The sequence below is a fragment of the Salvia splendens genome, chromosome 9, assembly GCF_004379255.2.
Source record: "Salvia splendens isolate huo1 chromosome 9, SspV2, whole genome shotgun sequence".
In the NCBI taxonomy this organism is placed as follows: Eukaryota; Viridiplantae; Streptophyta; class Magnoliopsida; order Lamiales; family Lamiaceae; genus Salvia; species Salvia splendens.
The window spans coordinates 16,576,149-16,590,173 of record NC_056040.1 but is presented as its reverse complement, the minus strand read 5'-3'; the positions used below and the strand labels follow the sequence as shown (position 1 = coordinate 16,590,173).

The window sequence follows — 14,025 nt, the reverse complement described above, 5'->3', positions numbered from 1 at the left end:
TATGTGATTTTGTCGGTTTTTATGTGGCTTCTGTTCTTGTTTGATCCCTCAAGGTATACTGTTACAAGACAAAAAAATCATGAAGAAACAATAGTCTCAGCGAGTTGCTTGGACAGAATTCATAAATATGTAAGAATATGAAACCTCAAAGCCTACAAACAGCAATAACCATCTAAACAAGCAAATGATGTTTTTCTTTTTCATGTCATCTGCTGCCATTCCCTACTTCTGCAATACCCTCTATACAAACTTTCTTACCTTTCTTCTCTACCTCCACCAACTCATTGTACATTTCCAATGCAGCCCTTGAGAATTCTGTCATAGTCTCAAAAACCCTACTAAAACATGTCTGAAAGCCATTCAGAGTCATCCTCTCAGTCTCTTTCATCAGGCTCCGATGCTTTTCCTTCTCGGAATCAACCCGTCTCCGAAGGCCGTCCAGCGTTCCTTTCCCCTCGACGAGTGGGCCCACCTCCGCCGCACCCTTGTCCCTCAGCCGAAGCTCGAGCATCCGGTTCTCGGCCTTCTGGAAGTCCGAGGTCTTTCTATCCAACTCTTTGGATAGACTATCCGCTTTCCTCTTCTGCAGTAGCTCCTCCCCTTGCTGAAGCCACAGAGCTCTGACGTCCCTTGAGCAGCTCCGGATCGCGACTGAGACCGCCTTCTCGGGCAGATTGTTCATTGACTCTATCCAGTCGTGGCAGAGCACGAGCAGCGGGGGACCGTTCAGTCGGCACGGCAGTTCAGAAGATCGACCCCTAGAGCAAAACTCGACTTCCGGAGCGACAAACTTGGATAGCCATCCGAAGAGGGCCTCGGCATACCTCTTTTGGGCTGATACATACTCTGTGAAGCACGAGCGCCAGTTCCGTAGCTCGGTCTCGAGCTGCAGCGTCGCGAGCCGGTGATTCTCGCTGCAGAATTTCCTATACGAGGGGCACGAGAAGGTCGTTACTTCGAATATGATCTTGCTCTGGATTTCATGAGACTCCAACATGAGTTTCCATGTTCCTGTCATACTGCATTAACAGAGGAGGGGAACTGTGATATGAGAAGAGTTTCGAAAACACGACGCGTTTTAATGCGATTGATTCTTCCTACCCTTGAAGTAACTCCCGTATCTGTGGCTCGAGCTCTTCCTCTATCAGCTTCTCAATTTGTTTAGAGATCCTTTCAGCACTACGTATGGTCACAAGGATCCTGCTGTAGAGATCTTTAACTGCTGATCTGCTCTTGTCGACTGTGAGCCTTTCGTCTCCTCTAACGTCTTGATTTTGAAGCTGGTTGCACTTCCTCTCGTAGATTTTCCGTATGCTGTCTCCACTCTGGGATGATAACGAGAAAGAATTAAAGAAACGAATCTATTGGATTACATCTTTAAATGACTATAGCATAACTTTCTTGTAGCATTTCACAAATTCTTGAATAGTTAGAATGTGTACTAAAATGTATAGCAGATAATGAAGTTTGGGAAGGGTATTGTTTTACCTTTACTTCGTCGTATAGTTTCTTTTCCCACGCATAGAGCCTTGCTAAGGTGAGTGAGTGGCTTCCGGAAGTCATGCCTCCGTAGTCATCACTGAGGTCTTTTCTGAACTCTGTCCACGTCGAGGAACTAGATGCGACCAAGCTCTTGCAAGATGATGAGCTCGAAGAAGCAGACCTCCACGTGATGGCTTGGATCAGCTTGGTCGAGTTTACTGCATACACATGTCAGTGTGAGTGTGATAGCCTCAGAGTGACAAAAGAAACGACAAACTAGAGAAGAATCGCTACAAAGTGACGAACCATCTGAGAAGCTGCAAGAGAAAGACAAGAAAATCATGAAGCCATTTTCCAAACTCGAATTGTCACCATGAAAAAGAGGGTGTGGGGGGGGGGGGGGTTAAGATGTTTTTTGGGGGTTTTGAGGGATCGAAGGTATGAATTTCGAATAGGAGTAGGAACAAACATGGGAAATCTAACAGGACCATCATAAATCACCAATGCACAAGCAATGTAGAGATAGTTATGTGGAACTTTTGCTTATAATGTAGATTGTGCAGTGCAAGAGAGCATTTCCTTAGCAGAGGCAAAAAAAGATTAGAAGATTACAGTGTGTGATAGATTAAAGAAGACTAAAAGAAAACTTTTGATTAGATTAAGAACAACCTTTTCTTGATCATTCAAGTGCAGATACACCATGAGTTCTGGCAGATATTGATAATCGAAGAGGGAGAGATGCACTGAAATCACAAACATCTCACATCTCTATCTCCATTAGTGATGGAAGCAAACTAGAGGCCTAATTTTGTGTGTGTGAGAGAGAGAGAAGGTGATGTGGTATATTGAGTTTGGTACTCTTAATGTAGCACTTTCTTCTCTAAAGGAGATGACAAGATGAGAAATATACTAGAAAAAAGCAAGAAGAAACCAAATAATCTAATACTTGAAATAAATAAAAAATGCAAAATGGGAGGGAAAATTAGTTTAAAAAATCACCTTTTATCTCATCAAGATTAGACTGCAAATGCACCCTGTTGTACTCCAGCATTCTTGAAACATCCTTACCAGAATCATAAGCTACAATGAAAAGATCTTCAATATCCTTCAAAGCTTCCAACAGCTCTCTCCCTTCAACCGGTTTGTGATCATCCACAACACTTAACTCTTTCTCTCTATCTCTTTCCCCACCCTTCACAGCCTCTATTTCACCCCCCTTATCCTCCGTCTCCCCCCCTCTCTCTTCTCCCATTCTCTCTCCTCCTTCATCCTCAAGGTCAGGAATGCCCTCTTGCTCCCTCACAGACCTCACCTCCTCCTCAGACATCCTGTTGTAGACAGTCACAATTTCGGGCCTTGCCACATTGTTGAAAGGGTTGAAGAAATCCCACCCAAAATCTCTCTGATCAGGTGAAGCCATTGTTGGCTGAGGCTGAGGCTGAGGCATGTCCATGTAGAAGTAGCCACAGCTTCCACCCTCTCCTTCTTGTTTCTCTCTCTCCTCCTCGGAGGAAACAGAGCTGGTTGAGAAACTGTGAGAGTCACATGCAATGGTTTGCTTTGTGGGCTCAGAGGGTGCTTGCTGGAGAAATGGAAGGTTTGAAACCACCTTCTCTTTTGTGGGAGAGTGAGGCTGGAATGTGATGCGATATGATGCGTTTAGTGAAGAATGGTGTGTGACAAACAGATTTATGGCTGCTGAGACACCAGAGAGTGATTTGCAGTATCTGTAGTGAGCATCTGCTAGAGCATATCTTCTCTCTATAGCCAGCTTGAGCTGCTTCTTTCTCTCTCTACAAATTGAGACTACCTCTTCTTCCTCTTCTAGTCTTGATGCTACACACCCCATTTTTTGCCCCCCTCTCTCTTTCCTAGACAATGGGCTTACTAAAAATGGTTTCTTGAACTGAAAATTTTGAAAAGAGAAGTGGAGGGGGTGTGGCAAGATTGGATTTTTATGAACTTTTGCTGGGGTTTAAGACATTTGAACAACAGCCCTCTTTGTATTAGGACATACTATAAAAAGAGGGATTTTGTCCGAAAAACAAAGATGACTTTCAAGAATGCGACACATGTAGCCCATCTCCTTTCCACTTTCATGATTTCAAGAATGTGGTAAAAGTTGGCACATCTGGTACAAGGTAGAAGAAGGCTTCACCTCTCTCTCTCTCTCTCTCTCTCTCTCTAAAGGTGGAAAACATTGAAGAAGAGGAAAAGATGCTTTGCTTTGGTGTTGTACTATTGGTGTAAGTTTGTGTACGATTCGTTTTAATTCCATTATTAGTGAAAAATGGGAGTGTGGAATACAAACAAACAATGGTGGTGGAGGGGAAGGAGAGCTGCAAATGCATCAGAGATTTATCACAAGGAGCCATATATGGTGCTGACTAGTGACAGAAAAGTATAGTCAAATTTGTGCCAAACAAATACTGATAAAGAAGGCTAGTCAAGACAACCTAGAGAATTCACTGAGAGATTATGTCCCGGCATGCATGTGTGTATTTGGCAGAGGGAAGAGAGAGGCATGGCAAACTTTATGTTTCTCTAATAATGCACTGATTGACGTTAAAAGAAAGCCAAATTCAAAGTATATCAAAACTAAAACCCAAATTAAGCCAAATTCAAAGTATATCAAAACTAAAACCCAAATTGAAAAAATGAATGTGTCATGAAATTTTTATTTTTTTTGAGTATTTTTTTTTAGTATTGGTATCAAGGATATCTTTTACACAAATTAAAGACATAAGATATAAGGCATTCAGAGCCTCCACAATGGTCTAGGACCTCCCATAGCTCTCACATAGCCTTTCCACTGCCACATCATCCAGCACTAAAATCCTCCTGCCACATCATCTGGACATGCAACTGGACATCAAATAGTCCTCACATAGCCTATCCACATCACTAATAACAATTATATAAATTTAATTTACAATTGTAGCAACATACGGAATTTAATTTACGAGATAAATATAGGAAAATTGAATAATACTATTAAAATTTCAAAAAGTACAATAATTTTAAAAAAATACATTTAAAAAAATTACATAAATTTAAATAAAAACTAATGTCTTCCAATCCTCCGCGCCCACAACTCTTCAATTAAATCCTTTTGGAGTCGAATATGAGCCTCCGTCTGACGCATGTCGGCATGTGCTTGGAGGAGGGCTTCTTCATCGTGAGGTACCCCACCTCGTACGTTGGCGGCGGCGACGCCGTGGCTTGGACCGGCTTCATCATCGTCATTGGCTCAATCAGTCAGTTGTACACCTTCATCTTCGACAATCATGTTGTGCATGATAATACAGGCGTACATTATATCAGCAATGCAGTCGACATGCCACAAACGCTCGTACTCATCAGCATCCCCATCACTACCACCGGCATTACTCATTTCTTAAATTGATCTTGTACAGAAAGAAAGATAGAGAGAGTACTCGTTAAAACAAGTGGTGCGAATGAAAATGACGTCCAAAGCGCGTATATATAGTGTTTTCGGAAAAAAAAAATTTTAATTCTGACGTCGGTCTGACGCCGATCCGGGGCCTACAATGGCGCCGTGAGGATCAGCGTTAGAACCGGCGTCACCACACGAATCGGCATGGGTACGCCGAAATTGACGCCGATTACGCCGACGCCGGTCGCAATGGTTCGGCGTCAGAACCGACGTCGGCGAAAAATCGGCGTCACGGTTTTGACGCCTACATTGCTGATGCTCTCATGAATTTCAATGACTAGCATGTTGGCCCCCCTTCTTTGTAGCAAGTCATGGTTAATTTGTTGTGCATTGGTACACTTAATAGTTAGATTTTATGTAGTTTAATTAATTATATACTCCATAATTATAGTCTTATATTAATATGATAGTCTTGTGTGAATTTGTCCATTTTGTACCAAATAGCACAATTTAATTGGATAATTAAGATTTTTACTAATTAATTAATTAAAAATAAGATGAGTTCAGGGGTTGTTATATCACATACTACTATAATTATGACTATCAATATTAATGAGGTCAGGTTGGCGGCTCGTGGTGGTGAGGGGTGACATGAAGTGCAACTTTAGTTGGTTGGAGGCCACCTTCACTAGGGGCTTTAGAGCATCCGCAATGGCGGGCGTCGATGCGGAATTCCCACGAATTTGGCGAAATTCCCTGGCGGACGTCCGCCATTAGGCCACACACGCGCGGATACGGAATTCGCATGAGGACGTCGCAGGTCCGCACCCTTCCGCGGAATTCCGTCCCGACGTCCGCCATTGCGTGGACTGTCACGGAATTCCAATTTTTGCATTTAATTTTTTTTTTTGGATTTTCTATAAATACGTCTCGTTGAACTTCATTTCATCCGCACCACTTGTTTTAACGAGTATCTATCTCTCTATACATTTCTTTTGAATCATCAATGGAGCACCACGATAGCGATTCTTCTCCCACCTCGGGCGATTCACCGGCGCCGCATTTTCCCATCGGCAGGAGTACGCACTTTTCCCAGTCGATGTCCCAAATGCCGGGGATGCTGCCCCAATCTCAAATGACACCGGGCATGATGCCGGGGTACTACAACATGTACCCACAGTGGTATGGGATGATGCCTCAGATGCCGGGGGTGATGCCTCAGATGCCGGGGGTGATGCCCAGATGCCGGGGATGATGCCTCAGATGCCGGGGATGATGCCCCAATCTCAAATGCCATCGGGCATGATGCATGGATCGTCTGGCGCTCCGGGAGGAGTAGGCCGTCGGTCCCCCAATCGCCGGTGGACAACGTCTATCGGCCCTTTATGGAATTACTATCGACGGACAACCCGGTGAGTCCTCCTCTCGAGACTCAGTTCGCTGGGGTCGACACGTTCTCGTTCGAGGAGTTGGGGCTTTCTCCGGTCCGGGAGACTCCGTCGGCGACAGAGATGAGGGGGAGGCTAGGGTGAGGGAGGGGCAGGGGACGGGGCGTCCCGACGTACGCTGCTGACGTGGGGGAGGGATCCAGCCGGCCCAAGCGGACCATCTGGAGCTCAGACGAGTGTGTCGCGCTAGCGAAGGCGTGGATCAGTGTGGTAGAGGATCCATACGTCGGGGCAAACCAGCACATCGACCGGATGTGGTGGCGCATTAGCCAGAGCTACCTCGAGTTCAAACCAGCGGCGGGGAAGCCCCACAACTCCGAGCAATGCCGGAAATAGTGGGATCGGTTGAAGAAACTGCTCAGCCGATTTGCCAGCATTTACGCAAACAACCTCCGCTCGGCAACCAGCGGCATGTCCGCCGAGGATGTGAAGCTGCTGTCTCACCAGCAGTTCCCTGACTCCGAAAAGGGCTTCGGAGCATTCAATTATATGTGTATCTCGCGGTGCAGGATTGGCCCAAGTTCAGTGCGGGTGTGGAATCCGGCTGGCCGAAGAGGACGAGGATCAGCGCATCCGGAGATTACAGCAGCAGCGCTGGTTCCACTGAACTCCCCCCACCGGCGATTCATAGTTCCCCTCTCCCACATCCTCCGTCTGCCGCAGTCGCCTGATTGGGCAAAGGGCAGCGGTGCATTTGTCGAGGGGAAGTCCCAGCGGTTCCACCTCCGTCGATGCCCAATCGGCAGCACCCACCCAGAACGAGCCGGATTCCGAGAACTCCTCCTATGCCCGCATCGCCGCACACGACGTCTTGTTACGTGCGATGCAGGAATGGCGCTCGGCGATCAACAGTATGCGCCGCGACTTGGGGATCGACGCGCTGACGGATAGCCACGGCGAGGGTGGCGGTGACGGCGGGAGGGGCGGCGGCGGCAGTGACGGCGAGGGAACCTGCGGCGATGGATCCGAGGAGTGACGAGCCGGTTTTTATTTTAAAAATAATGTACTTTTTTTTATTATTTATTTATTTTTTTTAATGAAGTATGTTTTTTTAAAAATAAAGTGTGGTCGTTTTCTCCGTATTCGCGTCAAAATTTTAATTCCGTAAATTATTTACTTCCGGAAATTGGTTAATTTGTGAATTTGTGAATTTTTTTAATGTGGGAATTCCGTCGGGAATTCCGCAGGGGAATTCCGCCACTGTGCAGTGGGAAGTCCTTATGACGTGGCAGAGCAGTGGGAAGTCCTTATGACGTGGTAGTGGAAATTCCGCGGGGAAGGGCGCCGAGACATCCGCACCACTGCAGATGCCCTTAAAGCTGAACACGGATGCTTCCCTAGAGCTGAGGATTGATTCGAGATGATCCAGATAATCGGAGACATGAATTTGAATTAAGGGTTTGTTCTACTTTACTTGTTGAGATTTGGTGTATCTTTCATGGATTAGAGTTGGCTAGAATATTAGAGGTGCGAGTCTTGGAAGTAAAGAGCGATAGTTATGTGGTTGTTTCTATGATTTTAGGACACTTTGAGAACTCTACTTGTCAAGCCATGGTATTGGGAATCCACAAAATGATTCAAGAATTTAACTTAGTCATGCTGCGACATGTTCTTGGGGAACTTTGCTACTAATTATTTATCACATTATGATGTGCTGGCGAATCCACCTACAGAGCTTAGTATTTGGCTTGTACATGATAAGTTAGATGTATCTTATGTCCGTTTGTTTTTTCTTGGGCTATACACGCTTTTTCTACCAAAAACATTATACGCACTCCTTCTCCAACCAACATTAGTTATCATTTTAATTTGTTCACAAAAATTAATGCTCTTCCATTTTTTTGTGTTCTGTCTCCAGTGAAGTGGTCACATTCTCTACTATACTTTTCTTACTATTCTTTTCCTAATAATTAATATCATGTTATATTAATTTTGTATTAAAACTATAATTATTCATTAATAAGATTACTTAAAATATAGTCCTTCCTTGTCAAGATATTGGAGATAATTTTATTAGAGAAATTTATATTTAAACATTAAGTATTGAGAGAATAAAGTATTAAAAAAACATGCTTTTATTATGGTTAAATAACTAAAAGTATACGACTCTACTGTATCTAAAAAGTTCTCCAACCCAAAAATATACAACTCAACTTTTATTATTCCTTCAACCCAAATTACTTGCACCATATTCTAATAGAGGGAACATCTTTTTAGGTCCACTAACTTTGCCGAAATATCATTTTAGGTCCGTGAACTTATAAAATATCATTTTAGGTCCGTCAACTATAAGTTAATATCATTTGAGGTATTTTAAACTTTTTTTGGTCGAAAATGCCCTTAAGGCCTTTAAAGGGAAATTTGAACAATTCTTTCGCCACTCATCTTGCGCCAAACACCTAGAGTCCAACAATTTTTTTCCTGCTGTTTAATTCAATTACCATCCAAATTGAATTTAAATATAATTAAAATTTGCCGTAAAAATAGTACATTTTCAATTATTAGATGATCAATTATATAGGGATAGTGAATTGAGACTTAGATACTTTATTTTATATTTTTAATTTAAACTGGATTTTAAGAACTTGCTATAGGTGGTTTGTGAATTATATTTAGTTTATTTGAAATATAAATTATAATCTAAATTGGCTCCAATTTCAAAACAAATAAACTAAATATAATTCACAAATCACCTATAATAAGCTCTTAAAATACAGTTTAGATTAAAAAATAAAATAAAATATCTAAGTCTCAATTTATTATCCATATATAATTGGTCATCTAATAATTGAAAAATGTACTATTTTTTACGGAAAATTTTAATTATATTTAAATTCGATTTGGATGGTAATTGAATTAAACAGTAGGAAAAAAATTGTTAGACTCTAGGTGCTTGACGCAAGATGAGTGGCGAAAGAATTGTTCAAATTGCCCTTTATAGGCCTTAAGGGCATTTTCGTCCAAAAAAAGTTCAGAATACCTCAAATGATATTAACTTATAGTTGACGGACCTAAAATGATATTTTCAAAGCTCACGGACCTAAAATGACACTTCGGCAAAGTTTGTGGACCTAAAAAGATGTTCTCTCATTCCAATAAAAGCATATCATTTTATACTTGCACCATATTCTATTAAAAGCATGTACTTTTTATACTTAGCACCATAATTTCTCTTCTATTAAAAGCATATCTTTTTAATACTTTATTTTATCACTATTTAACTTTTAAACATAAATTTCTCTAATATCGTGCCAAAAAAATGTCCCACGTAACTTGACAAAGAAGGACTATATTTTAAGTTAGAGTGAACTACATAAATGGTACCTGATCTTTCACTTCTGCACATAAATGATACTTGATCTTTATTTTATATCATTTTTTGTACTTACAAATCACATTTTTGGTACCTGACGCAATTTTCACCCCAAAATACCCTACAAACAAATTCATTTTACCATTTGTGTCATAAATGATATTTTGGACATTGCAAAACTAGTACCAAAAGTGATATTATAATATCTTCTCTCATTCTCCTCACTCTTTATACTATTATTATTAATCAATATTAAGATTATTATTTTGATGTTATAAATTAATAAATAATTTATTTTTTAATATCATTTAAATATACTTAATCATAATTATAGTTATAATTATATTTAATTATTATAATGTATTATTGTTATAATAGTAAAAACTAGTAGTAATTAATAAATAATAATAATTATTTTATAATAAATTAATAACTAATTAATATAGTCTTAATCAAAATTTAAAATTGTGAATTGTATTCATAATGATAAAGAGTTGAATATTTTTAGTTAGGTGTTTCAACCCTAAAATGAGTATAAATAATTTAATTAAAAATATTCAATTAATTTAATTACTTTAAATAATTAATTTAATTAGGTGTTTTGTTATTGATTTATAATATGAATACAATTAGATGTATATATAAAACACTAAAAAAAGAAGAAAAAGAAGAGAAAAGAAAAAAGAAGAAACATAAACTAAGGAGAAAAAAGAAAGAAGAAATGAAGATAAAATACTAAAAAGAAAGAAGAAAATGAAGAAAGAAAGAAAGAAGAATAAACTAAAGAAGAAAAAAAGAAATAAGAAAAGAAGAAAAAAAATCACATATTTGATCTATTTAATTGAAATTTCCAAATATATTCTTCATAATAAAAAAATCACATGTTTGATACCTATGGTTATTTTTGTCATGGGGTACCAAAAATAATATAAAATAAAGATACCGTATCATTTACGTGCAAAAGTAAAAAATATACGTGTGAATGACAAAAAAGTTTGATAAAAACTGAATTACGGTAGTTTGATTAAGTTCACTTGGTGGTTTAGTCTGTTAAAAAAGATGCCTGACAGTGACATGACATTTAACATAGTAAAAATGCATTCTACTCTTTCCCCCAAAATGCACCCCCACGAAATGGAGTAATTGCTGTACATGACTAGTAGGTGCAACAGTATTAGAGCATCCACTACGCTATTCCCCACCGTCCGTTAACCGTCCCTTAAACTACTATTTGAGGACCCCATTGTACTTTATTCCTCCATTCCTTAACTAAGGGACGGAACCTGTAACGCTCCGTCCCTTAACCGTCCCTTATTCCGTCCCTTAAATTACTATTTATTCAATTTCATTTTTTATTTTTTCCAACTCAATTCAATTAAAACAAACACACTTTATTAAAATAACATTACAGCATAAAATAAAAATACAACTTAAAATTTTAAAAAAATATATAATTAAAATCTTAAAAAAATAAAAATGACATAATTTAAAATACAATTTTATATGGACATCTTTGAATGTTTTATGTTGGATTTGGATCCTCTACGGTGCACAGCACTGCTGTGCACCTCACAACACATTAAAAAAATATTTTTTTTTTTATTATTAAAAAATTATTTTATTAGGTGCACAGCAGTGCTGTGCACCGTAGAGGATCCAAATCCGTTTTATGTTTCACTTTCGATGTGGGACAAAATCATTCTTGGATGTCTCTATAAAAGAGAAACAACCAAGAATGATTTTGTCCCACATCGAAAGTGAAACATAAAACATTCAAGGATGTCTCTATAAAAGAAGAACAACCAAGAATGATTTTATCGCACATCGAAAGTGAAACATAAAACATTCAAGGTGTTCTCTATAAAAGAGAAGCAACCAAGAATGATTTTGTCCCACATCGAAAGTGAAACATAAAACATTCAAGGTTGTAACGCCTGCCTTTTTCCTTTCTTTTGGGGGGTATTTTTTTTTATTATTTTTATTTGTCGCTATCTTCCCTAAAATCTCTCCAACCACCAAATCCATCAATATCTATCAGTTTTGCATATATATATCCCACGTTCACACCAGTTTTACCCACTTTCTTTCAAAACCTAGAAACAATCACACATCCAATTTTGGGGAAAAGAAAACCGAGAGATGAGGGGAGAAAAAGAGTGAAGCAGCTATGGATGAGAAAGAGAATTTGCGACATTAGGAACGTGAGGGCTTCAGTTCAATCGAACGCAACAGCGGCTGACCGGCCACGACGGTGCTGAGACAGAGACAGCGGCAGCTCTTCCCGACGGATCGGCGGCAGAACTTCTTCACTGCGACGGCGACTCCGGCGAGTAGACTGAGCAGCAGCGACATAAACGCGACGGATTTCTAGCGAATTGGAAGTTGACCGACGACTCTGGTGTTATAAGATCGACGGCCAGAGAGAGACGATTAAGGTTTTGGTGAGGCTGTGATACGAGGGTACTCGTATCGGTTCCGGCAGCGAGAGATTGCCGGCGAAGGGGTAGGTTCGTTCGCGGGGTCTCCCCGTCGAGCAGCCTAGATTTCTCGGCCAATTAGGGGTTGGCGAGATGAATTTGCAGAGAAAGTAAATAACTAAAATAAAATACGATAAAAAAGATAAATTGTATTTCTTCTATAAAATGATTTAAAAGATAACAAAGACTCCTATTTATAATACTCTCTAATAACCTAACTTAGTGATCAAGAAATAAGAAAGATATGCTAAATCAATAATATATAAAATAATAGAGATATGAGAATATCTCGTAGATACACTGATACGATTATTATTATTATTATTATTATTATTATTTAGTTAGTTAATTATGGATTTGCATATCTTTTTCATATCTTTTATCTTGCTCATTAAGTTAGTATCCACTATTATAAATAGTGGACATTGTTAGTCATTTTGATTAATTGGAGAAATATCAAATCAATTTATCTTTTATCGTTCTTTTATCTTTTCGTACTTTATTTTTCCGCAAGTTCATCTCGTCAAACCTTAATTGACCGAGAACCCTAGGCTGCTCGACGGGAGGATCCCGCAAAAACGAACCTAACCCTTCTCCGGCAACCTCGCGCTGCCGGGACCGATACGAGTACCCTCGTATCATCTAGTGCTTTCATTGTGATCTCATCCTCCGTATTTCCGCCATCATGTCATACACCTACACTGACTACGTCCATCGCCAGTTCAATAGACCGTTCCTCTCGCCACTGCCCATGCCGAGCCCCACATCGTGTTGATACCACCTCCAGAGCCAGAACGTGCAATTTGGATACTCCTATCCAGACTCGTCATTGTTATATCCGCAACCTCCCGATCAACTGGATTGGCAATGTCTCCCAACGACCAACGATGTCGGCCATATGGAGTCTCTCAACATGCCACGTGATCCAGTGACGCCGGAGTCTGAACCGAACCTAACGGTGGCTGCCTTGGCTTCACAGCTTGAGCGTTTGACTGCTACTATCAAGCAATTGACGTCTAGGATGGATGCGAACAAACGCTGCCTGGGCGATCCACACGCCGCGACACGACCTCCACCAGACCCTACAGCCAGTGTCATGTTCACGGAGCCGGTATCGTGTCCCCTACCACAGATGACAGCCGCCGCCCCAGCTGATCTCCATCACGATCCATCTAGAAGCTCGCTGCCTGTTGTCGTTGCTATCCCGCCTCCACCAGCCGCAATATCTCTGTCGTGCGACTCCAATTTCGGGTATGACTCGATGGAATTAATTGTCGTTGACAATGATAAAGAGGAAAAAAATATTATTCATTCTAGTGTTGATGTTAGTGGACCAATTTATGATAGTAAAGATGGCATAGATGATCCATGTAATGTAGTTGATTCCTCCGCAAAATGACACTCTGTGCTTGAGCATTCATGGACGCATTGATACAGGGAGACGCTCAACTATTCGGTGTATGTTTGACCCAGGAGGATTCCTCGACACTCATCGTTGCTTCATGGTGCCCACCTTGAGGACAAGGTGGATTTCAACCGTGGGGGAGTTGATACGATTATTATTATTATTATTATTATTATTATTATTATTATTATTATTATTTAGTTAGTTAATTATGGATTTGCATATCTTTTTCATATCTTTTATCTTGCTCATTAAGTTAGTATCCACTATTATAAATAGTGGACATTCTTAGTCATTTTGATTAATTGGAGAAATATCAAATCAATTTATCTTTTATCGTTCTTTTATCTTTTCGTACTTTATTTTTCCGCAAGTTCATCTCGTCAAACCTTAATTGACCGAGAACCCTAGGCTGCTCGACGGGAGGATCCCGCGAATGAACCTAACCCTTCTCCGGCAACCTCGCGCTGCCGGGACCGATACGAGTACCCTCGTATCAGGCT

General features: G+C 40.3%; 1 protein-coding gene across 1 annotated transcript; it reads right to left on the bottom strand.

Moving 5' to 3' along the window:
* Positions 1 to 80: 80 nt before the first annotated feature.
* LOC121747488 (protein ALTERED PHOSPHATE STARVATION RESPONSE 1-like) lies at positions 81 to 3,702 on the bottom strand. The gene is made up of 4 exons (XM_042141530.1): positions 2,482 to 3,702; positions 1,489 to 1,700; positions 1,102 to 1,325; positions 81 to 1,019 (listed from the first exon to the last, which is right to left on the bottom strand). Exons 1-4 carry the CDS (start codon positions 3,329 to 3,331, stop codon positions 206 to 208), a joined length of 2,100 nt encoding a protein of 699 aa, XP_041997464.1. The 5' UTR covers positions 3,332 to 3,702; the 3' UTR covers positions 81 to 205.
* Between the last annotated feature and the right edge of the window lie 10,323 nt (positions 3,703 to 14,025).

Bases quoted from the DNA above. Each gene is read 5' to 3' on its own strand.
- LOC121747488 (XM_042141530.1), bottom strand. From the start codon at position 3,331: ATGGGGTGTGTAGCATCAAGACTAGAAGAGGAAGAAGAGGTAGTCTCA. The intron at 1,701-2,481 runs GTGATTTTTTAA...ATGTGTATGCAG, and splicing joins TAATCTTGATGAGATAAAAG to TAAACTCGACCAAGCTGATC. The intron at 1,020-1,101 runs GTAGGAAGAATC...CTGTTAATGCAG, and splicing joins ATACGGGAGTTACTTCAAGG to TATGACAGGAACATGGAAAC.